Source organism: Gorilla gorilla, chromosome 14 (assembly GCF_029281585.2).
Source record: "Gorilla gorilla gorilla isolate KB3781 chromosome 14, NHGRI_mGorGor1-v2.1_pri, whole genome shotgun sequence".
NCBI classification, from domain to species: Eukaryota; Metazoa; Chordata; class Mammalia; order Primates; family Hominidae; genus Gorilla; species Gorilla gorilla.
In genome coordinates this window covers 24,764,603-24,791,248 of record NC_073238.2, presented here as the reverse complement: position 1 = coordinate 24,791,248, position 26,646 = coordinate 24,764,603, and the positions used below count along the sequence as shown (strand labels likewise).

Here is a 26,646-nt window from a genome sequence, read left to right as displayed (position 1 = left end):
GAATTCCCATTCACAATTGCTTCAGAGAGAATAAAATACTTAGGAATCCAACTTACAAGGTGTGTGAAGGACCTCTTCAAGGATAACTACAAACCACTGCTCAATGAAATAAAAGAGGACACAAACAAATGGAAGAACATTCCATGATCATGGATAGGAATAACCAATATTGTGAAAATGGTCATACTGCCCTAGGTAATTTACAGATTCAATGCCATCCCCATCAAGCTACGAATGACTTTCTTCACAGAATTAGAAAATACTACTTTAAAGTTCATATGGAACCAAAAAAGAGCCCATATCGCCAAGACAATCTAAGCAAAAAGAACAAAGCCGGAGGCATCACACTATCTGACTTCAATCTATACTACAAGGCTACAGTAATCAAAGAGCATGGTACTGATATCAAAACAGATCTATAGACCAATGGAACAGAACAGAGGCCTCAGAAATAACACCACACATCTACAACCATCTGATCTTTGAAAAACCTGACAAAAACAAGCAATGGAGAAAGGATTCCCGATTTAATAAATGGTGCTGGGAAAACTGGCTAGCCATAGGTATAAAGCTGAAACTGGATCCCTTCCTTACACCTTATACACAAATTAATTCAACAGGGATTAAAGACTTAAATGTTAGGCCTAAAACCATAAAAACCCGAGAAGAAATCCTAGGCTACATCATTCAGGTCATAGGCCTGGGCAAAGATTTCATGACTAAAATACCAAAAGCAATGGCAACAAAAGCCAGAATAGACAAATCAGATCTAATTAAACTAAAGCGCTTCTGCACAGTAAGAGAAACTACCAACAGCGTGAATAGACAACCTACAGAATGGGAGAAAATTGTTGGCAATCTATCCATCTGACAAAGGGCTAATATCCAGAATCTACAAAAAACTTAAACAAATTTACAAGAAGAAAACACCATCAAAAATTGGGCAAAGGATATGGACAGACACTTCTCAAAAGAAGACATCTATGCAGCCAACAGAAACACGAGAAAATGCTCATCATCACTGGTCATCAGAGAAATGCAAATCAACACCACAGTGAGATACAATCTCACGCCAGTTAGAATGGCGATTATTTGAAAGTCAGGAAACAACAGATGCTGGAGAGGATGTGGAAAAATAGGAAGGCTTTTACACTGTTGGTGGGATTGCAAATGAGTTCCACCATTGTGGAAGACAGTGTGGCCATTCCTCCAGGATCTAGAACTAGAAATACCATCTGACCCAGCAATCCTATTACTGGGCATATACCCAAAGGATAATAAATCATGCCACTATAAAGACACATGCACATGTATGTTTATTGCAGCACTATTCACAATAGCAAAGACTTGGAACCAACCCAAATGTCCATCAATGATAGAACTGATTAAGAAAACGCAGCACATATACACCATGGAATAGTACACAGCCATAAAAACAGATGAGTTTTTGTCCTTTGCGGGGACTTGGATGAAGCCAGAAACCATCATTTTCAGCAAACTATCACAAGGACAGATAACCAAACACCACATGTTCTCACTCATAGGTGGGAATTTACCAATGAGAACACTTGGACACAAGGCAGGTAACATCACACAATGGGGCCTGTCAGGGGCTGGAGGGCTAGAGGAGAGAGAGCAGTAGGAGAAATATCTAATGTAAATGATGAGTTGATGGGTGCAGCAAAACAACATGGCACATGTAAACCTATGTAACAAACCTGCATGTTGTCCACATGTACCCTAGAACTTAAAGTATAATAAAAAATAAAAAACAAATAGATTGATTTACACGTGTTGAACAATACTTTCATTGGAGAGATAACTCCTTCTTCGTCATGGTGTATAATCCTTGCAATATGTTATTGAATTTGGTGTTCTAATGTTCCGAGGAGAATTTTTACATCAATAGTCAACAGGAAAATTGATTTGTAGTTGTATTTTTTTTTCTCCTTAGTGTCTTTGTGGCGTTTGGTGTTGTGTTAATGCTGGGCTCATAAAATAAGTTGGAAATTGTTTTATCTTTTTCATTTTTCTGAAGTAGTTTAAGAAGGGTTGGTGTTAACCCTGCTTTAACATTTTGAAAAAAATATGTATTTAATGAAGTGATCCGGGCCTGGGCTTTTTGAGGGGAGGTTGTTCTTACTACTTATATGCCTATTCAGATTTTTTTATGGTTTATTTTTAGTATAATCTATATTTCTAGACATTTGTCTATTTCTCTTAGCTTATCGTATTTTTTGGCATATACTTGGAATTAAACTTTTATAATCTCTTCTTTTCCTACTTTTGTGGCATCAGTAGTAATAGCTCCTCTTTTATTTATGAATTTAATTATTTGAGGTATCTTCTTTTTTCTTTTAATCTGTTTGTCGGTTTTCTTAATCTTTTCAATAAAACCAAACTTTAATTGATTTTTCCATGGCTTTTAATTGTTATTTATTTTTAACTGCTGAAATTCTTTTTCTTTACTGATGTGTGGTTACATTTACTAGTTGATTTAGATGGATTTTTTAAATGCACACATTTACTACTACAATTGAATACAAGCTTTAGATGCATTCAATTATTTTGTTATGCTGTCTCCAGTTATGTTGAAATTTTTACTGTGATTTCTTCTTTAACCCATAATGTTGTTTAGGAGTTTGTTACTTGATTTTTATGTATTTGCAAATTTTTAAATTTTTCTTCTGGTATTCACTCCTAGTTCCATTCCATTTTAGTTGTAAATGATACTTCGTATGATTTTAATTTTCTTGAATTGATTTCTTTGTGGTCCGATTTGTAATATAGTCTCAAGAATGTTCCATGTGCGCACCAGGAGCATGTGCATTCTGTTGTTGAGAAGACCTTTTCTAAAAGTCTGTTGGATTTGGTTGAATCACTCCTTGCTCAATCCTCTGTCTTCATTTGGTCTGCCAGGTTGTCCTCTCCATTATTAAAGTCTCCTATCATTTTGGTGGTGATCTCTATTCCTCCCTTTATTTTTATTTATAATTTTGTTTTTTACACAGACGAACTGTTGCTATCTTGCCCAGGTTACTCTCAACTCCTGGGCTCAAGCCATCCTCCTGCCTCAGCCCCCGCCAAGATGCAGGGATTACAAGCAGGCGTGAGCCACGGTACTCAGCCTATTTCTCCTTTTAATTCTGTCATTATTTGTGTTATGTGTTTGGAATAGTTGCTGATACATGTGCATATTTTAATTATGATATCTTCTTGGAGATTTATTTTTATGATATAATGTCCTTGTTTGTCTTTATGACAGTTTTTTGCTTAAATTCTAATCATCTAATGTAAATGTGACCCACTTTGTTCTATTTTGGTTGCTATTTAGGATGATTTGGTTACCATATAGAATATAATTTTCCGTCTCTGCACTTTCAGTCCATGTTTATCCTTAAACAAACAGAATTTATTTGATTTTATATTTTTATTTTTTCAGGGACCTTGTGTCTGTTATTGGAGAATTTAACATTGTTACATATAAGGTTATTATTTGCAGTTAAGGAGTTACTACTGCCGTTTTGTTAATTGTATTGTGTTTCTTTTGTATTTCTTTTATTTATTTTATTTCTTGCTATCTTCCTTTTTGTCTAATTAGTTTTTTTACTAATATGTTTTTATTTCTTTTTCTTTTGTATACATTCTACGTGTATTATCTTTGTGATTACTATCCAGATTACATGAAACGTCTCAATGTTATAACAATCTAGTTTAATCTGATGTTATCTCCAGTAGCATATAAAAACTCGAGTCTTTTACTTGACTGTCTTTCCCAACACACAAGTTGTTCTTGATGTTACAAATTAGGCCTCTTTATATAATGTATTCTTTAACATATATGTAAAATATTTTTGTATATTTTGTGTCAAATTCTATAAGGGAATTAAAATTACTTACCAACATCACAATAATACAGGATGCTATATTTCTCTATATATTTGCTTTACAACAGAGCTTTATAGTATTGTATGGCTTTTTTGGTACTCTCATTTTTTAATCTCAGAGGACTTTCTAGCATTTCTTGAAGAACAAACTTAGTGGTCATAAACTCCTTCATAGTGGTCATAATAAAGGGTATTCAATTAGGGAAAGAAGAAGTAAAATTGTCCCTGTTTGCAGATGACATGATTGTATATCTAGAAAACCCCATGGTCTCAGCCCAAAATCTCCTTAAGCTGATAAGCAACTTCAGCAAAGTCTCAGGATACAAAATCAATGTACAAAAATCACAAGCATTCTTATACACCAATAACAGTCAAACAGAGAGCCAAATCATGAGTGAATTCCCATTCACAATTGCTTCAGAGAGAATAAAATACTTAGGAATCCAACTTACAAGGTGTGTGAAGGACCTCTTCAAGGATAACTACAAACCACTGCTCAATGAAATAAAAGAGGACACAAACAAATGGAAGAACATTCCATGATCATGGATAGGAATAACCAATATTGTGAAAATGGTCATACTGCCCTAGGTAATTTACAGATTCAATGCCATCCCCATCAAGCTACGAATGACTTTCTTCACAGAATTAGAAAATACTACTTTAAAGTTCATATGGAACCAAAAAAGAGCCCATATCGCCAAGACAATCTAAGCAAAAAGAACAAAGCCGGAGGCATCACACTATCTGACTTCAATCTATACTACAAGGCTACAGTAATCAAAGAGCATGGTACTGATATCAAAACAGATCTATAGACCAATGGAACAGAACAGAGGCCTCAGAAATAACACCACACATCTACAACCATCTGATCTTTGAAAAACCTGACAAAAACAAGCAATGGAGAAAGGATTCCCGATTTAATAAATGGTGCTGGGAAAACTGGCTAGCCATAGGTATAAAGCTGAAACTGGATCCCTTCCTTACACCTTATACACAAATTAATTCAACAGGGATTAAAGACTTAAATGTTAGGCCTAAAACCATAAAAACCCGAGAAGAAATCCTAGGCTACATCATTCAGGTCATAGGCCTGGGCAAAGATTTCATGACTAAAATACCAAAAGCAATGGCAACAAAAGCCAGAATAGACAAATCAGATCTAATTAAACTAAAGCGCTTCTGCACAGTAAGAGAAACTACCAACAGCGTGAATAGACAACCTACAGAATGGGAGAAAATTGTTGGCAATCTATCCATCTGACAAAGGGCTAATATCCAGAATCTACAAAAAACTTAAACAAATTTACAAGAAGAAAACACCATCAAAAATTGGGCAAAGGATATGGACAGACACTTCTCAAAAGAAGACATCTATGCAGCCAACAGAAACACGAGAAAATGCTCATCATCACTGGTCATCAGAGAAATGCAAATCAACACCACAGTGAGATACAATCTCACGCCAGTTAGAATGGCGATTATTTGAAAGTCAGGAAACAACAGATGCTGGAGAGGATGTGGAAAAATAGGAAGGCTTTTACACTGTTGGTGGGATTGCAAATGAGTTCCACCATTGTGGAAGACAGTGTGGCCATTCCTCCAGGATCTAGAACTAGAAATACCATCTGACCCAGCAATCCTATTACTGGGCATATACCCAAAGGATAATAAATCATGCCACTATAAAGACACATGCACATGTATGTTTATTGCAGCACTATTCACAATAGCAAAGACTTGGAACCAACCCAAATGTCCATCAATGATAGAACTGATTAAGAAAACGCAGCACATATACACCATGGAATAGTACACAGCCATAAAAACAGATGAGTTTTTGTCCTTTGCGGGGACTTGGATGAAGCCAGAAACCATCATTTTCAGCAAACTATCACAAGGACAGATAACCAAACACCACATGTTCTCACTCATAGGTGGGAATTTACCAATGAGAACACTTGGACACAAGGCAGGTAACATCACACAATGGGGCCTGTCAGGGGCTGGAGGGCTAGAGGAGAGAGAGCAGTAGGAGAAATATCTAATGTAAATGATGAGTTGATGGGTGCAGCAAAACAACATGGCACATGTAAACCTATGTAACAAACCTGCATGTTGTCCACATGTACCCTAGAACTTAAAGTATAATAAAAAATAAAAAACAAATAGATTGATTTACACGTGTTGAACAATACTTTCATTGGAGAGATAACTCCTTCTTCGTCATGGTGTATAATCCTTGCAATATGTTATTGAATTTGGTGTTCTAATGTTCCGAGGAGAATTTTTACATCAATAGTCAACAGGAAAATTGATTTGTAGTTGTATTTTTTTTTCTCCTTAGTGTCTTTGTGGCGTTTGGTGTTGTGTTAATGCTGGGCTCATAAAATAAGTTGGAAATTGTTTTATCTTTTTCATTTTTCTGAAGTAGTTTAAGAAGGGTTGGTGTTAACCCTGCTTTAACATTTTGAAAAAAATATGTATTTAATGAAGTGATCCGGGCCTGGGCTTTTTGAGGGGAGGTTGTTCTTACTACTTATATGCCTATTCAGATTTTTTTATGGTTTATTTTTAGTATAATCTATATTTCTAGACATTTGTCTATTTCTCTTAGCTTATCGTATTTTTTGGCATATACTTGGAATTAAACTTTTATAATCTCTTCTTTTCCTACTTTTGTGGCATCAGTAGTAATAGCTCCTCTTTTATTTATGAATTTAATTATTTGAGGTATCTTCTTTTTTCTTTTAATCTGTTTGTCGGTTTTCTTAATCTTTTCAATAAAACCAAACTTTAATTGATTTTTCCATGGCTTTTAATTGTTATTTATTTTTAACTGCTGAAATTCTTTTTCTTTACTGATGTGTGGTTACATTTACTAGTTGATTTAGATGGATTTTTTAAATGCACACATTTACTACTACAATTGAATACAAGCTTTAGATGCATTCAATTATTTTGTTATGCTGTCTCCAGTTATGTTGAAATTTTTACTGTGATTTCTTCTTTAACCCATAATGTTGTTTAGGAGTTTGTTACTTGATTTTTATGTATTTGCAAATTTTTAAATTTTTCTTCTGGTATTCACTCCTAGTTCCATTCCATTTTAGTTGTAAATGATACTTCGTATGATTTTAATTTTCTTGAATTGATTTCTTTGTGGTCCGATTTGTAATATAGTCTCAAGAATGTTCCATGTGCGCACCAGGAGCATGTGCATTCTGTTGTTGAGAAGACCTTTTCTAAAAGTCTGTTGGATTTGGTTGAATCACTCCTTGCTCAATCCTCTGTCTTCATTTGGTCTGCCAGGTTGTCCTCTCCATTATTAAAGTCTCCTATCATTTTGGTGGTGATCTCTATTCCTCCCTTTATTTTTATTTATAATTTTGTTTTTTACACAGACGAACTGTTGCTATCTTGCCCAGGTTACTCTCAACTCCTGGGCTCAAGCCATCCTCCTGCCTCAGCCCCCGCCAAGATGCAGGGATTACAAGCAGGCGTGAGCCACGGTACTCAGCCTATTTCTCCTTTTAATTCTGTCATTATTTGTGTTATGTGTTTGGAATAGTTGCTGATACATGTGCATATTTTAATTATGATATCTTCTTGGAGATTTATTTTTATGATATAATGTCCTTGTTTGTCTTTATGACAGTTTTTTGCTTAAATTCTAATCATCTAATGTAAATGTGACCCACTTTGTTCTATTTTGGTTGCTATTTAGGATGATTTGGTTACCATATAGAATATAATTTTCCGTCTCTGCACTTTCAGTCCATGTTTATCCTTAAACAAACAGAATTTATTTGATTTTATATTTTTATTTTTTCAGGGACCTTGTGTCTGTTATTGGAGAATTTAACATTGTTACATATAAGGTTATTATTTGCAGTTAAGGAGTTACTACTGCCGTTTTGTTAATTGTATTGTGTTTCTTTTGTATTTCTTTTATTTATTTTATTTCTTGCTATCTTCCTTTTTGTCTAATTAGTTTTTTTACTAATATGTTTTTATTTCTTTTTCTTTTGTATACATTCTACGTGTATTATCTTTGTGATTACTATCCAGATTACATGAAACGTCTCAATGTTATAACAATCTAGTTTAATCTGATGTTATCTCCAGTAGCATATAAAAACTCGAGTCTTTTACTTGACTGTCTTTCCCAACACACAAGTTGTTCTTGATGTTACAAATTAGGCCTCTTTATATAATGTATTCTTTAACATATATGTAAAATATTTTTGTATATTTTGTGTCAAATTCTATAAGGGAATTAAAATTACTTACCAACATCACAATAATACAGGATGCTATATTTCTCTATATATTTGCTTTACAACAGAGCTTTATAGTATTGTATGGCTTTTTTGGTACTCTCATTTTTTAATCTCAGAGGACTTTCTAGCATTTCTTGAAGAACAAACTTAGTGGTCATAAACTCCTTCATAGTGGTCATGATAAAGGGTATTCAATTAGGGAAAGAAGAAGTAAAATTGTCCCTGTTTGCAGATGACATGATTGTATATCTAGAAAACCCCATGGTCTCAGCCCAAAATCTCCTTAAGCTGATAAGCAACTTCAGCAAAGTCTCAGGATACAAAATCAATGTACAAAAATCACAAGCATTCCTATACACCAATAACAGTCAAACAGAGAGCCAAATCATGAGTGAATTCCCATTCACAATTGCTTCAGAGAGAATAAAATACTTAGGAATCCAACTTACAAGGTGTGTGAAGGACCTCTTCAAGGATAACTACAAACCACTGCTCAATGAAATAAAAGAGGACACAAACAAATGGAAGAACATTCCATGATCATGGATAGGAATAACCAATATTGTGAAAATGGTCATACTGCCCTAGGTAATTTACAGATTCAATGCCATCCCCATCAAGCTACGAATGACTTTCTTCACAGAATTAGAAAATACTACTTTAAAGTTCATATGGAACCAAAAAAGAGCCCATATCGCCAAGACAATCTAAGCAAAAAGAACAAAGCCGGAGGCATCACACTATCTGACTTCAATCTATACTACAAGGCTACAGTAATCAAAGAGCATGGTACTGATATCAAAACAGATCTATAGACCAATGGAACAGAACAGAGGCCTCAGAAATAACACCACACATCTACAACCATCTGATCTTTGAAAAACCTGACAAAAACAAGCAATGGAGAAAGGATTCCCGATTTAATAAATGGTGCTGGGAAAACTGGCTAGCCATAGGTATAAAGCTGAAACTGGATCCCTTCCTTACACCTTATACACAAATTAATTCAACAGGGATTAAAGACTTAAATGTTAGGCCTAAAACCATAAAAACCCGAGAAGAAATCCTAGGCTACATCATTCAGGTCATAGGCCTGGGCAAAGATTTCATGACTAAAATACCAAAAGCAATGGCAACAAAAGCCAGAATAGACAAATCAGATCTAATTAAACTAAAGCGCTTCTGCACAGTAAGAGAAACTACCAACAGCGTGAATAGACAACCTACAGAATGGGAGAAAATTGTTGGCAATCTATCCATCTGACAAAGGGCTAATATCCAGAATCTACAAAAAACTTAAACAAATTTACAAGAAGAAAACACCATCAAAAATTGGGCAAAGGATATGGACAGACACTTCTCAAAAGAAGACATCTATGCAGCCAACAGAAACACGAGAAAATGCTCATCATCACTGGTCATCAGAGAAATGCAAATCAACACCACAGTGAGATACAATCTCACGCCAGTTAGAATGGCGATTATTTGAAAGTCAGGAAACAACAGATGCTGGAGAGGATGTGGAAAAATAGGAAGGCTTTTACACTGTTGGTGGGATTGCAAATGAGTTCCACCATTGTGGAAGACAGTGTGGCCATTCCTCCAGGATCTAGAACTAGAAATACCATCTGACCCAGCAATCCTATTACTGGGCATATACCCAAAGGATAATAAATCATGCCACTATAAAGACACATGCACATGTATGTTTATTGCAGCACTATTCACAATAGCAAAGACTTGGAACCAACCCAAATGTCCATCAATGATAGAACTGATTAAGAAAACGCAGCACATATACACCATGGAATAGTACACAGCCATAAAAACAGATGAGTTTTTGTCCTTTGCGGGGACTTGGATGAAGCCAGAAACCATCATTTTCAGCAAACTATCACAAGGACAGATAACCAAACACCACATGTTCTCACTCATAGGTGGGAATTTACCAATGAGAACACTTGGACACAAGGCAGGTAACATCACACAATGGGGCCTGTCAGGGGCTGGAGGGCTAGAGGAGAGAGAGCAGTAGGAGAAATATCTAATGTAAATGATGAGTTGATGGGTGCAGCAAAACAACATGGCACATGTAAACCTATGTAACAAACCTGCATGTTGTCCACATGTACCCTAGAACTTAAAGTATAATAAAAAATAAAAAACAAATAGATTGATTTACACGTGTTGAACAATACTTTCATTGGAGAGATAACTCCTTCTTCGTCATGGTGTATAATCCTTGCAATATGTTATTGAATTTGGTGTTCTAATGTTCCGAGGAGAATTTTTACATCAATAGTCAACAGGAAAATTGATTTGTAGTTGTATTTTTTTTTCTCCTTAGTGTCTTTGTGGCGTTTGGTGTTGTGTTAATGCTGGGCTCATAAAATAAGTTGGAAATTGTTTTATCTTTTTCATTTTTCTGAAGTAGTTTAAGAAGGGTTGGTGTTAACCCTGCTTTAACATTTTGAAAAAAATATGTATTTAATGAAGTGATCCGGGCCTGGGCTTTTTGAGGGGAGGTTGTTCTTACTACTTATATGCCTATTCAGATTTTTTTATGGTTTATTTTTAGTATAATCTATATTTCTAGACATTTGTCTATTTCTCTTAGCTTATCGTATTTTTTGGCATATACTTGGAATTAAACTTTTATAATCTCTTCTTTTCCTACTTTTGTGGCATCAGTAGTAATAGCTCCTCTTTTATTTATGAATTTAATTATTTGAGGTATCTTCTTTTTTCTTTTAATCTGTTTGTCGGTTTTCTTAATCTTTTCAATAAAACCAAACTTTAATTGATTTCTCCATGGCTTTTAATTGTTATTTATTTTTAACTGCTGAAATTCTTTTTCTTTACTGATGTGTGGTTACATTTACTAGTTGATTTAGATGGATTTTTTAAATGCACACATTTACTACTACAATTGAATACAAGCTTTAGATGCATTCAATTATTTTGTTATGCTGTCTCCAGTTATGTTGAAATTTTTACTGTGATTTCTTCTTTAACCCATAATGTTGTTTAGGAGTTTGTTACTTGATTTTTATGTATTTGCAAATTTTTAAATTTTTCTTCTGGTATTCACTCCTAGTTCCATTCCATTTTAGTTGTAAATGATACTTCGTATGATTTTAATTTTCTTGAATTGATTTCTTTGTGGTCCGATTTGTAATATAGTCTCAAGAATGTTCCATGTGTGCACCAGGAGCATGTGCATTCTGTTGTTGAGAAGACCTTTTCTAAAAGTCTGTTGGATTTGGTTGAATCACTCCTTGCTCAATCCTCTGTCTTCATTTGGTCTGCCAGGTTGTCCTCTCCATTATTAAAGTCTCCTATCATTTTGGTGGTGATCTCTATTCCTCCCTTTATTTTTATTTATAATTTTGTTTTTTACACAGACGAACTGTTGCTATCTTGCCCAGGTTACTCTCAACTCCTGGGCTCAAGCCATCCTCCTGCCTCAGCCCCCGCCAAGATGCAGGGATTACAAGCAGGCGTGAGCCACGGTACTCAGCCTATTTCTCCTTTTAATTCTGTCATTATTTGTGTTATGTGTTTGGAATAGTTGCTGATACATGTGCATATTTTAATTATGATATCTTCTTGGAGATTTATTTTTATGATATAATGTCCTTGTTTGTCTTTATGACAGTTTTTTGCTTAAATTCTAATCATCTAATGTAAATGTGACCCACTTTGTTCTATTTTGGTTGCTATTTAGGATGATTTGGTTACCATATAGAATATAATTTTCCGTCTCTGCACTTTCAGTCCATGTTTATCCTTAAACAAACAGAATTTATTTGATTTTATATTTTTATTTTTTCAGGGACCTTGTGTCTGTTATTGGAGAATTTAACATTGTTACATATAAGGTTATTATTTGCAGTTAAGGAGTTACTACTGCCGTTTTGTTAATTGTATTGTGTTTCTTTTGTATTTCTTTTATTTATTTTATTTCTTGCTATCTTCCTTTTTGTCTAATTAGTTTTTTTACTAATATGTTTTTATTTCTTTTTCTTTTGTATACATTCTACGTGTATTATCTTTGTGATTACTATCCAGATTACATGAAACGTCTCAATGTTATAACAATCTAGTTTCATCTGATGTTATCTCCAGTAGCATATAAAAACTCGAGTCTTTTACTTGACTGTCTTTCCCAACACACAAGTTGTTCTTGATGTTACAAATTAGGCCTCTTTATATAATGTATTCTTTAACATATATGTAAAATATTTTTGTATATTTTGTGTCAAATTCTATAAGGGAATTAAAATTACTTACCAACATCACAATAATACAGGATGCTATATTTCTCTATATATTTGCTTTACAACAGAGCTTTATAGTATTGTATGGCTTTTTTGGTACTCTCATTTTTTAATCTCAGAGGACTTTCTAGCATTTCTTGAAGAACAAACTTAGTGGTCATAAACTCCTTCATAGTGGTCATAATAAAGGGTATTCAATTAGGGAAAGAAGAAGTAAAATTGTCCCTGTTTGCAGATGACATGATTGTATATCTAGAAAACCCCATGGTCTCAGCCCAAAATCTCCTTAAGCTGATAAGCAACTTCAGCAAAGTCTCAGGATACAAAATCAATGTACAAAAATCACAAGCATTCTTATACACCAATAACAGTCAAACAGAGAGCCAAATCATGAGTGAATTCCCATTCACAATTGCTTCAGAGAGAATAAAATACTTAGGAATCCAACTTACAAGGTGTGTGAAGGACCTCTTCAAGGATAACTACAAACCACTGCTCAATGAAATAAAAGAGGACACAAACAAATGGAAGAACATTCCATGATCATGGATAGGAATAACCAATATTGTGAAAATGGTCATACTGCCCTAGGTAATTTACAGATTCAATGCCATCCCCATCAAGCTACGAATGACTTTCTTCACAGAATTAGAAAATACTACTTTAAAGTTCATATGGAACCAAAAAAGAGCCCATATCGCCAAGACAATCTAAGCAAAAAGAACAAAGCCGGAGGCATCACACTATCTGACTTCAATCTATACTACAAGGCTACAGTAATCAAAGAGCATGGTACTGATATCAAAACAGATCTATAGACCAATGGAACAGAACAGAGGCCTCAGAAATAACACCACACATCTACAACCATCTGATCTTTGAAAAACCTGACAAAAACAAGCAATGGAGAAAGGATTCCCGATTTAATAAATGGTGCTGGGAAAACTGGCTAGCCATAGGTATAAAGCTGAAACTGGATCCCTTCCTTACACCTTATACACAAATTAATTCAACAGGGATTAAAGACTTAAATGTTAGGCCTAAAACCATAAAAACCCGAGAAGAAATCCTAGGCTACATCATTCAGGTCATAGGCCTGGGCAAAGATTTCATGACTAAAATACCAAAAGCAATGGCAACAAAAGCCAGAATAGACAAATCAGATCTAATTAAACTAAAGCGCTTCTGCACAGTAAGAGAAACTACCAACAGCGTGAATAGACAACCTACAGAATGGGAGAAAATTGTTGGCAATCTATCCATCTGACAAAGGGCTAATATCCAGAATCTACAAAAAACTTAAACAAATTTACAAGAAGAAAACACCATCAAAAATTGGGCAAAGGATATGGACAGACACTTCTCAAAAGAAGACATCTATGCAGCCAACAGAAACACGAGAAAATGCTCATCATCACTGGTCATCAGAGAAATGCAAATCAACACCACAGTGAGATACAATCTCACGCCAGTTAGAATGGCGATTATTTGAAAGTCAGGAAACAACAGATGCTGGAGAGGATGTGGAAAAATAGGAAGGCTTTTACACTGTTGGTGGGATTGCAAATGAGTTCCACCATTGTGGAAGACAGTGTGGCCATTCCTCCAGGATCTAGAACTAGAAATACCATCTGACCCAGCAATCCTATTACTGGGCATATACCCAAAGGATAATAAATCATGCCACTATAAAGACACATGCACATGTATGTTTATTGCAGCACTATTCACAATAGCAAAGACTTGGAACCAACCCAAATGTCCATCAATGATAGAACTGATTAAGAAAACGCAGCACATATACACCATGGAATAGTACACAGCCATAAAAACAGATGAGTTTTTGTCCTTTGCGGGGACTTGGATGAAGCCAGAAACCATCATTTTCAGCAAACTATCACAAGGACAGATAACCAAACACCACATGTTCTCACTCATAGGTGGGAATTTACCAATGAGAACACTTGGACACAAGGCAGGTAACATCACACAATGGGGCCTGTCAGGGGCTGGAGGGCTAGAGGAGAGAGAGCAGTAGGAGAAATATCTAATGTAAATGATGAGTTGATGGGTGCAGCAAAACAACATGGCACATGTAAACCTATGTAACAAACCTGCATGTTGTCCACATGTACCCTAGAACTTAAAGTATAATAAAAAATAAAAAACAAATAGATTGATTTACACGTGTTGAACAATACTTTCATTGGAGAGATAACTCCTTCTTCGTCATGGTGTATAATCCTTGCAATATGTTATTGAATTTGGTGTTCTAATGTTCCGAGGAGAATTTTTACATCAATAGTCAACAGGAAAATTGATTTGTAGTTGTATTTTTTTTTCTCCTTAGTGTCTTTGTGGCGTTTGGTGTTGTGTTAATGCTGGGCTCATAAAATAAGTTGGAAATTGTTTTATCTTTTTCATTTTTCTGAAGTAGTTTAAGAAGGGTTGGTGTTAACCCTGCTTTAACATTTTGAAAAAAATATGTATTTAATGAAGTGATCCGGGCCTGGGCTTTTTGAGGGGAGGTTGTTCTTACTACTTATATGCCTATTCAGATTTTTTTATGGTTTATTTTTAGTATAATCTATATTTCTAGACATTTGTCTATTTCTCTTAGCTTATCGTATTTTTTGGCATATACTTGGAATTAAACTTTTATAATCTCTTCTTTTCCTACTTTTGTGGCATCAGTAGTAATAGCTCCTCTTTTATTTATGAATTTAATTATTTGAGGTATCTTCTTTTTTCTTTTAATCTGTTTGTCGGTTTTCTTAATCTTTTCAATAAAACCAAACTTTAATTGATTTTTCCATGGCTTTTAATTGTTATTTATTTTTAACTGCTGAAATTCTTTTTCTTTACTGATGTGTGGTTACATTTACTAGTTGATTTAGATGGATTTTTTAAATGCACACATTTACTACTACAATTGAATACAAGCTTTAGATGCATTCAATTATTTTGTTATGCTGTCTCCAGTTATGTTGAAATTTTTACTGTGATTTCTTCTTTAACCCATAATGTTGTTTAGGAGTTTGTTACTTGATTTTTATGTATTTGCACATTTTTAAATTTTTCTTCTGGTATTCACTCCTAGTTCCATTCCATTTTAGTTGTAAATGATACTTCGTATGATTTTAATTTTCTTGAATTGATTTCTTTGTGGTCCGATTTGTAATATAGTCTCAAGAATGTTCCATGTGCGCACCAGGAGCATGTGCATTCTGTTGTTGAGAAGACCTTTTCTAAAAGTCTGTTGGATTTGGTTGAATCACTCCTTGCTCAATCCTCTGTCTTCATTTGGTCTGCCAGGTTGTCCTCTCCATTATTAAAGTCTCCTATCATTTTGGTGGTGATCTCTATTCCTCCCTTTATTTTTATTTATAATTTTGTTTTTTACACAGACGAACTGTTGCTATCTTGCCCAGGTTACTCTCAACTCCTGGGCTCAAGCCATCCTCCTGCCTCAGCCCCCGCCAAGATGCAGGGATTACAAGCAGGCGTGAGCCACGGTACTCAGCCTATTTCTCCTTTTAATTCTGTCATTATTTGTGTTATGTGTTTGGAATAGTTGCTGATACATGTGCATATTTTAATTATGATATCTTCTTGGAGATTTATTTTTATGATATAATGTCCTTGTTTGTCTTTATGACAGTTTTTTGCTTAAATTCTAATCATCTAATGTAAATGTGACCCACTTTGTTCTATTTTGGTTGCTATTTAGGATGATTTGGTTACCATATAGAATATAATTTTCCGTCTCTGCACTTTCAGTCCATGTTTATCCTTAAACAAACAGAATTTATTTGATTTTATATTTTTATTTTTTCAGGGACCTTGTGTCTGTTATTGGAGAATTTAACATTGTTACATATAAGGTTATTATTTGCAGTTAAGGAGTTACTACTGCCGTTTTGTTAATTGTATTGTGTTTCTTTTGTATTTCTTTTATTTATTTTATTTCTTGCTATCTTCCTTTTTGTCTAATTAGTTTTTTTACTAATATGTTTTTATTTCTTTTTCTTTTGTATACATTCTACGTGTATTATCTTTGTGATTACTATCCAGATTACATGAAACGTCTCAATGTTATAACAATCTAGTTTAATCTGATGTTATCTCCAGTAGCATATAAAAACTCGAGTCTTTTACTTGACTGTCTTTCCCAACACACAAGTTGTTCTTGATGTTACAAATTAGGCCTCTTTATATAATGTATTCTTTAACATATATGTAAAATATTTTTGTATATTTTGTGTCAAATTCTATAAGGGAATTAAAATTACTTACCAACATCACAATAATACAGGATGCTATATTTCTCTATATATTTGCTTTACAACAGAGCTTTATAGTATTGTATGGCTTTTTTGGTACTCTCATTTTTTAATCTCAGAGGACTTTCTAGCATTTCTTGAAGAACAAACTTAGTGGTCATAAACTCCTTCATAGTGGTCATGATAAAGGGTATTCAATTAGGGAAAGAAGAAGTAAAATTGTCCCTGTTTGCAGATGACATGATTGTATATCTAGAAAACCCCATGGTCTCAGCCCAAAATCTCCTTAAGCTGATAAGCAACTTCAGCAAAGTCTCAGGATACAAAATCAATGTACAAAAATCACAAGCATTCCTATACACCAATAACAGTCAAACAGAGAGCCAAATCATGAGTGAATTCCCATTCACAATTGCTTCAGAGAGAATAAAATACTTAGGAATCCAACTTACAAGGTGTGTGAAGGACCTCTTCAAGGATAACTACAAACCACTGCTCAATGAAATAAAAGAGGACACAAACAAATGGAAGAACATTCCATGATCATGGATAGGAATAACCAATATTGTGAAAATGGTCATACTGCCCTAGGTAATTTACAGATTCAATGCCATCCCCATCAAGCTACGAATGACTTTCTTCACAGAATTAGAAAATACTACTTTAAAGTTCATATGGAACCAAAAAAGAGCCCATATCGCCAAGACAATCTAAGCAAAAAGAACAAAGCCGGAGGCATCACACTATCTGACTTCAATCTATACTACAAGGCTACAGTAATCAAAGAGCATGGTACTGATATCAAAACAGATCTATAGACCAATGGAACAGAACAGAGGCCTCAGAAATAACACCACACATCTACAACCATCTGATCTTTGAAAAACCTGACAAAAACAAGCAATGGAGAAAGGATTCCCGATTTAATAAATGGTGCTGGGAAAACTGGCTAGCCATAGGTATAAAGCTGAAACTGGATCCCTTCCTTACACCTTATACACAAATTAATTCAACAGGGATTAAAGACTTAAATGTTAGGCCTAAAACCATAAAAACCCGAGAAGAAATCCTAGGCTACATCATTCAGGTCATAGGCCTGGGCAAAGATTTCATGACTAAAATACCAAAAGCAATGGCAACAAAAGCCAGAATAGACAAATCAGATCTAATTAAACTAAAGCGCTTCTGCACAGTAAGAGAAACTACCAACAGCGTGAATAGACAACCTACAGAATGGGAGAAAATTGTTGGCAATCTATCCATCTGACAAAGGGCTAATATCCAGAATCTACAAAAAACTTAAACAAATTTACAAGAAGAAAACACCATCAAAAATTGGGCAAAGGATATGGACAGACACTTCTCAAAAGAAGACATCTATGCAGCCAACAGAAACACGAGAAAATGCTCATCATCACTGGTCATCAGAGAAATGCAAATCAACACCACAGTGAGATACAATCTCACGCCAGTTAGAATGGCGATTATTTGAAAGTCAGGAAACAACAGATGCTGGAGAGGATGTGGAAAAATAGGAAGGCTTTTACACTGTTGGTGGGATTGCAAATGAGTTCCACCATTGTGGAAGACAGTGTGGCCATTCCTCCAGGATCTAGAACTAGAAATACCATCTGACCCAGCAATCCTATTACTGGGCATATACCCAAAGGATAATAAATCATGCCACTATAAAGACACATGCACATGTATGTTTATTGCAGCACTATTCACAATAGCAAAGACTTGGAACCAACCCAAATGTCCATCAATGATAGAACTGATTAAGAAAACGCAGCACATATACACCATGGAATAGTACACAGCCATAAAAACAGATGAGTTTTTGTCCTTTGCGGGGACTTGGATGAAGCCAGAAACCATCATTTTCAGCAAACTATCACAAGGACAGATAACCAAACACCACATGTTCTCACTCATAGGTGGGAATTTACCAATGAGAACACTTGGACACAAGGCAGGTAACATCACACAATGGGGCCTGTCAGGGGCTGGAGGGCTAGAGGAGAGAGAGCAGTAGGAGAAATATCTAATGTAAATGATGAGTTGATGGGTGCAGCAAAACAACATGGCACATGTAAACCTATGTAACAAACCTGCATGTTGTCCACATGTACCCTAGAACTTAAAGTATAATAAAAAATAAAAAACAAATAGATTGATTTACACGTGTTGAACAATACTTTCATTGGAGAGATAACTCCTTCTTCGTCATGGTGTATAATCCTTGCAATATGTTATTGAATTTGGTGTTCTAATGTTCCGAGGAGAATTTTTACATCAATAGTCAACAGGAAAATTGATTTGTAGTTGTATTTTTTTTTCTCCTTAGTGTCTTTGTGGCGTTTGGTGTTGTGTTAATGCTGGGCTCATAAAATAAGTTGGAAATTGTTTTATCTTTTTCATTTTTCTGAAGTAGTTTAAGAAGGGTTGGTGTTAACCCTGCTTTAACATTTTGAAAAAAATATGTATTTAATGAAGTGATCCGGGCCTGGGCTTTTTGAGGGGAGGTTGTTCTTACTACTTATATGCCTATTCAGATTTTTTTATGGTTTATTTTTAGTATAATCTATATTTCTAGACATTTGTCTATTTCTCTTAGCTTATCGTATTTTTTGGCATATACTTGGAATTAAACTTTTATAATCTCTTCTTTTCCTACTTTTGTGGCATCAGTAGTAATAGCTCCTCTTTTATTTATGAATTTAATTATTTGAGGTATCTTCTTTTTTCTTTTAATCTGTTTGTCGGTTTTCTTAATCTTTTCAATAAAACCAAACTTTAATTGATTTTTCCATGGCTTTTAATTGTTATTTATTTTTAACTGCTGAAATTCTTTTTCTTTACTGATGTGTGGTTACATTTACTAGTTGATTTAGATGGATTTTTTAAATGCACACATTTACTACTACAATTGAATACAAGCTTTAGATGCATTCAATTATTTTGTTATGCTGTCTCCAGTTATGTTGAAATTTTTACTGTGATTTCTTCTTTAACCCATAATGTTGTTTAGGAGTTTGTTACTTGATTTTTATGTATTTGCAAATTTTTAAATTTTTCTTCTGGTATTCACTCCTAGTTCCATTCCATTTTAGTTGTAAATGATACTTCGTATGATTTTAATTTTCTTGAATTGATTTCTTTGTGGTCCGATTTGTAATATAGTCTCAAGAATGTTCCATGTGCGCACCAGGAGCATGTGCATTCTGTTGTTGAGAAGACCTTTTCTAAAAGTCTGTTGGATTTGGTTGAATCACTCCTTGCTCAATCCTCTGTCTTCATTTGGTCTGCCAGGTTGTCCTCTCCATTATTAAAGTCTCCTATCATTTTGGTGGTGATCTCTATTCCTCCCTTTATTTTTATTTATAATTTTGTTTTTTACACAGACGAACTGTTGCTATCTTGCCCAGGTTACTCTCAACTCCTGGGCTCAAGCCATCCTCCTGCCTCAGCCCCCGCCAAGATGCAGGGATTACAAGCAGGCGTGAGCCACGGTACTCAGCCTATTTCTCCTTTTAATTCTGTCATTATTTGTGTTATGTGTTTGGAATAGTTGCTGATACATGTGCATATTTTAATTATGATATCTTCTTGGAGATTTATTTTTATGATATAATGTCCTTGTTTGTCTTTATGACAGTTTTTTGCTTAAATTCTAATCATCTAATGTAAATGTGACCCACTTTGTTCTATTTTGGTTGCTATTTAGGATGATTTGGTTACCATATAGAATATAATTTTCCGTCTCTGCACTTTCAGTCCATGTTTATCCTTAAACAAACAGAATTTATTTGATTTTATATTTTTATTTTTTCAGGGACCTTGTGTCTGTTATTGGAGAATTTAACATTGTTACATATAAGGTTATTATTTGCAGTTAAGGAGTTACTACTGCCGTTTTGTTAATTGTATTGTGTTTCTTTTGTATTTCTTTTATTTATTTTATTTCTTGCTATCTTCCTTTTTGTCTAATTAGTTTTTTTACTAATATGTTTTTATTTCTTTTTCTTTTGTATACATTCTACGTGTATTATCTTTGTGATTACTATCCAGATTACATGAAACGTCTCAATGTTATAACAATCTAGTTTAATCTGATGTTATCTCCAGTAGCATATAAAAACTCGAGTCTTTTACTTGACTGTCTTTCCCAACACACAAGTTGTTCTTGATGTTACAAATTAGGCCTCTTTATATAATGTATTCTTTAACATATATGTAAAATATTTTTGTATATTTTGTGTCAAATTCTATAAGGGAATTAAAATTACTTACCAACATCACAATAATACAGGATGCTATATTTCTCTATAAATTTGCTTTACAACAGAGCTTTATAGTATTGTATGGCTTTTTTGGTACTCTCATTTTTTAATCTCAGAGGACTTTCTAGCATTTCTTGAAGAACAAACTTAGTGGTCATAAACTCCTTCATAGTGGTCATAATAAAGGGTATTCAATTAGGGAAAGAAGAAGTAAAATTGTCCCTGTTTGCAGATGACATGATTGTATATCTAGAAAACCCCATGGTCTCAGCCCAAAATCTCCTTAAGCTGATAAGCAACTTCAGCAAAGTCTCAGGATACAAAATCAATGTACAAAAATCACAAGCATTCTTATACACCAATAACAGTCAAACAGAGAGCCAAATCATGAGTGAATTCCCATTCACAATTGCTTCAGAGAGAATAAAATACTTAGGAATCCAACTTACAAGGTGTGTGAAGGACCTCTTCAAGGATAACTACAAACCACTGCTCAATGAAATAAAAGAGGACACAAACAAATGGAAGAATATTCCATGCTCATCGATAGGAAGAATCAATATCGTGAAAATGGCCATACTGCCCAAGGTAATTGATAGATTCAATGCCATCCCCATCAAGCTACCAATGACTTTCTTCACAGAAATGGGAAAAAATACTTTAAAGTTCATATGGAACCAAAAAAGGGCCCACATCGCCAAGTCAATCCTAAGCAAAAAGAACAAAGCTGGAGGCATCACGTTACCTGACTTCAAACTATACTCCAAGGCTACAGTAACCAAAACAGCATGTTACTGGTACCAAAACAGAGATACAGACCAATGGAACAGAACAGAGCCCTCAGAAATAATGCTGCTTATCTACAACTATCTGATCTTTGACATACCTGACAAAAACAAGCAATGGGGAAAGTATTCCCTATTTAATAAAAGATGTTGGGAAAACTGGCTAGCCACATGTAGAAAGCTGAAACTGGGTACCTTCCTTACATCTTATAAAAAAATTAATTCAAGATGGATTAAAGACTTAAATATTAGATCTAAAACCATAAAAACCACAGTAGAAAACCTAGGCAATACCATTCAGGACATAGGCATCGGCAAGGACTTTATGTGTAAAACACCAAAAGCAATGGCAACAAAAGCCAAAATTGACAAGTAGGTTCTAATTAAACTAAAGAGCTTCTGCACAGCAAAAGAAACTACCATCAGAGTGAACAGGCAACCTACAGAATGGGGGAAAAATTTTCCAATCTACTCATCTGACAAAGGGCTAATATCCAGAATCTACAATGAACTCAAACAAATTTACAAGAAAACCCAAACAACCCCATCAAAAAGTGGGCGAAGGATGTGAACAGACACTTCTCAAAAGAAGACATTTATGCAGCCAAAAGACACATGAAAAAATGCTCATCAACACTGGCCATCAGAGACATGCAAATCAAAACCACAATGAGATACCATCTCACACCTGTTAGAATGGTGATCATTAAAAAGTCAGGAAACAACAGGTGCTGGAGAGGATGTGGAGAAATAGGAACACTTTTACACTGTTGGTGGGACTGTAAACTAGTTCAACCATTGTAGAAGTCAGTGTGGCGATTCCTCAGGGATCTAGAACTAGAAATACCGTTTGACCCAGCCATCCCATTACTGGGTATATACCCAAAGGACTACAAAACATGCTGCTATAAGGTCACATGCACACATATGTTTATTGCAGCACTATTCACAATAGCAAAGACTTGGAACCAACGCAAATGTCCAACAATGATAGACTGGATTAAGAAAATGTGGCACATATACACCATGGAATACTATGCAACCATAAAAAGTGATGAGTTCATGTCCTTTGCAGGGATTTGGAGGAAGCTGGAAACCATCATTCTCAGCAAACTATCACAAAGACAAAAAACCAAACACCACATGTTCTCACTCATAGGTGGGAATTGAGCAATGAGAACACATGGACACAGGAAGGGGAGCATCACACACCAGGGCCTGTTGTGGGGTGGAGGGATGGGGGAGGGACAGCATTAGGAGATATTAATGCTAAATGATGAGTTAATGGGTGCAGCACAACAACATGGCACGTGTATACATATGTAACCAACCTGCGCGTTGTGCACATGTACCCTATAAAGTATAATAAAAAAAAGAAACAAGGAAAACAACTAATAAAAACTCTATACTGCCATTATTTTCAACTTTTTGTTGTTTCTCTTCATTCCCTATTTTACAGTCTATGTCTTGGAAATATGTTGTAGTTTTTATTGGTTTATTGTTTACTCTTTCTATTTGAGATTTTTGCACCCCATAATTACCATATTATAATATTCAGTGTTTTTACATGTGCTATTGCTAGTGAGTTCTGTACCTTCAGATGATTTCTTATTGCTCAATAACTTTTTTCTTTTAGGTTAAGATATCCCTTTAGCATTTCTTGTAGGACAGGTCTGGTGTTAAAGAAATCCCTCAGTTTTTGTTTGTTGGAAAAAGTTCTTTTTTTCCATCAGGTTTAAAGGACGTTTTTGCCAGATATATTATTCTAAAGTAAAAGTCTTTTTTTTCCTTCAGCTTTTTTAATATGTCATGCCAATCTCTCAGCCTGTAAATTTTCCCCTGAAAAGTCTGCTGTCAGATGTATTGGAGTTCCACTGAATGTTATTTGTTTCTCTTCTCTCGATGCTTTTAAAATCATTTCTTTACCCTTAACCTTTGGGAGTTCAGTTAAGTGCCTTGAAGTGGTCTTCTTTGGGTTAAACCTGCTTTATGTTCTGTAACTTTCTGTGACTCGAATGTTGATATCAAATGTTGAGGAATTGCTTAATATTATTTAATATTATTTATTTAAATAAATGTTCAACTCATCTCTTTTTCTACCTCCTCTTTAAGGCCAATAACTCTTAGATTTGCTATTTTGAGGCTATTTTTAAAATTCTATAGGCATGCTTTACTTTTTATTCTTTTTTTTTCTCCTCTGACTTTGTGTTTTTAAATAGTCTGGCTTCAAGTTCACTAAATCTATCTTCTCCTTGGTCAATTCTTTTAAGTAATTCTGATCCATTCTTCAGTATGACAATAGCATTTTAACTTCAGAATTTCTGCTTTATTCTTTTTATTTCAATCTCATTGTTAAATTTATCTGATAGGATTTTGAATTCCTTCTCTGTCTTATATTGTACATTTCTCTGAATTACCTCAACCAGCTATTTTGGATTTCCTGTATGAAATGTCACATATCTCTGTTTTTCCAGGATTTGTCCCTGGTGCTTTATTTAGCTTGTTTGGTGAGGTAATGTTTTCCTGGATGGCCTTGATACTTGTACATGTTCATCTGTATCTGGGCATTGAAGAGTTCAGTCTTTATTGTAGCTTTATTGTAGTCTTCACAGTCTGGGCTTGTTAGTGCCCATTATCTTTGGGAACACTTTCCAGGTATTCACAGAAACTTGGGTCCCAAACCCAATAGCAAAGTTGTTTATGCAAACACATAGAGGTACTGCCTTGGTTGCCTTGGATTCACATCAAGAAAAATTCTCTTGATTTATCAAGTAAAGACTCTTGTTCTCTTCCCTTACATTCTCTCAAATCAGCAGTCTTTCTTTCTGTGCTGAGACCTGTGAAGCTGGGGTTGGGGTAACATAAGCACTCCTGTGGCGACCACCACTGAGACTGTGCTGGTTCACACCTGAAGTAGGCACAGAACTTGGTCTCACGCAAGGCCCACTGCAAGCACTACTTGGCTACCATATAAGTTTATTCAAAGCCCTAGGACTCTGTGATTAATAGTTGGCAAAGACAGCCAGGTTTGTGTCTCTGCCTATAGGGTGGCAAGTTCCCCTAGCCATGAGTGGGTCCACAGATGCTACCTGGGAGCCAGAGATTAAAGCATAGGATCTTCAAAATTTTCCTGCTCTTCTATTTTATTGTAGCTAACCTGGCACTTAGGGAATAAGACAAAGTATTTTCTACTCTTCCTTCCCCTGTCTGCAGGCAGAAGAGCCTCTTCTATGACTTCCAACACTACTGGCCCATGGGGGGTTTCCACCAAATCATCATTTTCTCACTTAAAGCCCAAGGACTCTTTAATTAGCTTGTGATAAATTCTGCAATGCCTGGGACTCGACATTTGGCCCAGGGCAAGTGCAGAAATGCTGACCAAGAAGACTCTAGGCCTGGACTCAGGGACTGTAAGAATCCTCTTGGTGCTCTACCCCACTGTGGTTAAGCTGGCATATCAGGTGCAATGCAGTGGACCCTTTACTTTCCCCCCTGCTTTTCTCAAACAGAAGTCTTTCACCATAGCTACCACAGCTAGAAATGTACTGGGTCACACCTGAAGTTAGCGCTTCTCAGAGTCCAATGCCCATGGTGTATTACCTGGTTGTCACTGTTTTTTATTCTGGGTACAGGGGTTCTTTAGTCAGCAGGTGATGAATTCTGCCAGGTCTTTACTGACATGGCAGCACTGAGTTTAATGAAAAGTCCTCCAGTCACTGTGCTCTCCCTCTCCCAAATTCACAGGTTTCTCTGTGTTTTGTGGCTGCTGCTAGGTGGGAGTGGGGGAGTGGTATTGTGAGCACTCCCTTAGCTTTTCTGGCTGCTGTCTCAGTAGACCCCATTCTCCCCACCCTCCACATTCCACTGGCTCTGAGTCCAGCTCAGAATATGAATTGCCTAATAATTGAAGTCCTTGTGGCCTAGACTGCCCTTAAGTTCTCTTAGAGTCCAATAGCATGTCAACTCATGATGGCAAGACTTGTAAAAACTCAAGCTCCCAACACTAAGATGGGAGGTTTTCCTCTTTCTAAGGCCAATACAAGTGCTCCCCCCATTGGCAGATGTCAGCTGAGTACAGTCTGGTTCTGCTTTTCACTGTGACAGGGTAGTACTGAGTTTATTGCAAAGCCTCACAAACTATGCTCTCCCTCTCCCAAACATACTATCTCTGCATGATGTAGCCACTGCTGGTGGTTGAAAAAGAGGTGGCATCCGTGCTTCTAGACCATCTTTTATTTGTTTGTCTTCTCCAATGTCTGTTTCAGTGATATGAAGTTAATACCGGGTACTGTGATTGCTCACCCAATTTTTGGTCCCTTTGACAGTGCTTCTTGAATGTAGTGAGTTGTGAAAATTTGGTGTTTTTGTGTGGTGGATGAGAATGTAGGCTTCTATTCTGCCCTCTTATTCTGTCTCTGCCTTAAATTTTTTTAGATTCAGGGAGTATATTTGCAGGTTTATTACATGGATATATTGTGTGATGCTGAACAATGTGGGATATAATAGATCCCATCACCTAGGCAGTAAGCATAGCACTCATAGTTTCTCACCCCCTGCCCTCCTCCTTCCCTCCTTCATCTAGTAGTTCTCAGTGTCTATTGCTGTCATCTTTATATTCATGAGTACCCCATGTTTAGATCCTTCTTATAGGCAAGAACATGTGGTATTTGGTTTTCTGTTCCTGTATTAATTTCCCTAGGATAATGGCCTCCAGACATATGCATGTTGCTGCACAGGACATGATTGTATTCTTTTTAATGTGTGCATAGTATTTTATGGTGTATATGTGGTACATATTTCTATCCAATTTATTGATTCACACATAAGTTAATTCCATGC

The 26,646-nt window shown here is 35.4% G+C and overlaps 1 protein-coding gene across 1 annotated transcript in view; it reads left to right on the top strand.

The window, feature by feature from the left end:
• LOC129527277 (enterin neuropeptides-like) overlaps positions 1-23,441 on the top strand; it is a 46,504-nt gene extending 23,063 nt beyond the window's left edge. Inside the window, exons 7-11 of the mRNA XM_055364208.2 lie at positions 3,012-3,119; positions 7,295-7,402; positions 11,578-11,685; positions 15,861-15,968; positions 20,144-23,441. Of these exons, the coding sequence (XP_055220183.2) occupies positions 3,012-3,119; positions 7,295-7,402; positions 11,578-11,685; positions 15,861-15,968; positions 20,144-20,310 (599 nt within the window). The 3' untranslated portion in view covers positions 20,311-23,441. The remainder of the gene's footprint in view (positions 1-3,011; positions 3,120-7,294; positions 7,403-11,577; positions 11,686-15,860; positions 15,969-20,143) is intronic.
• Positions 23,442-26,646: the final 3,205 nt, after the last annotated feature.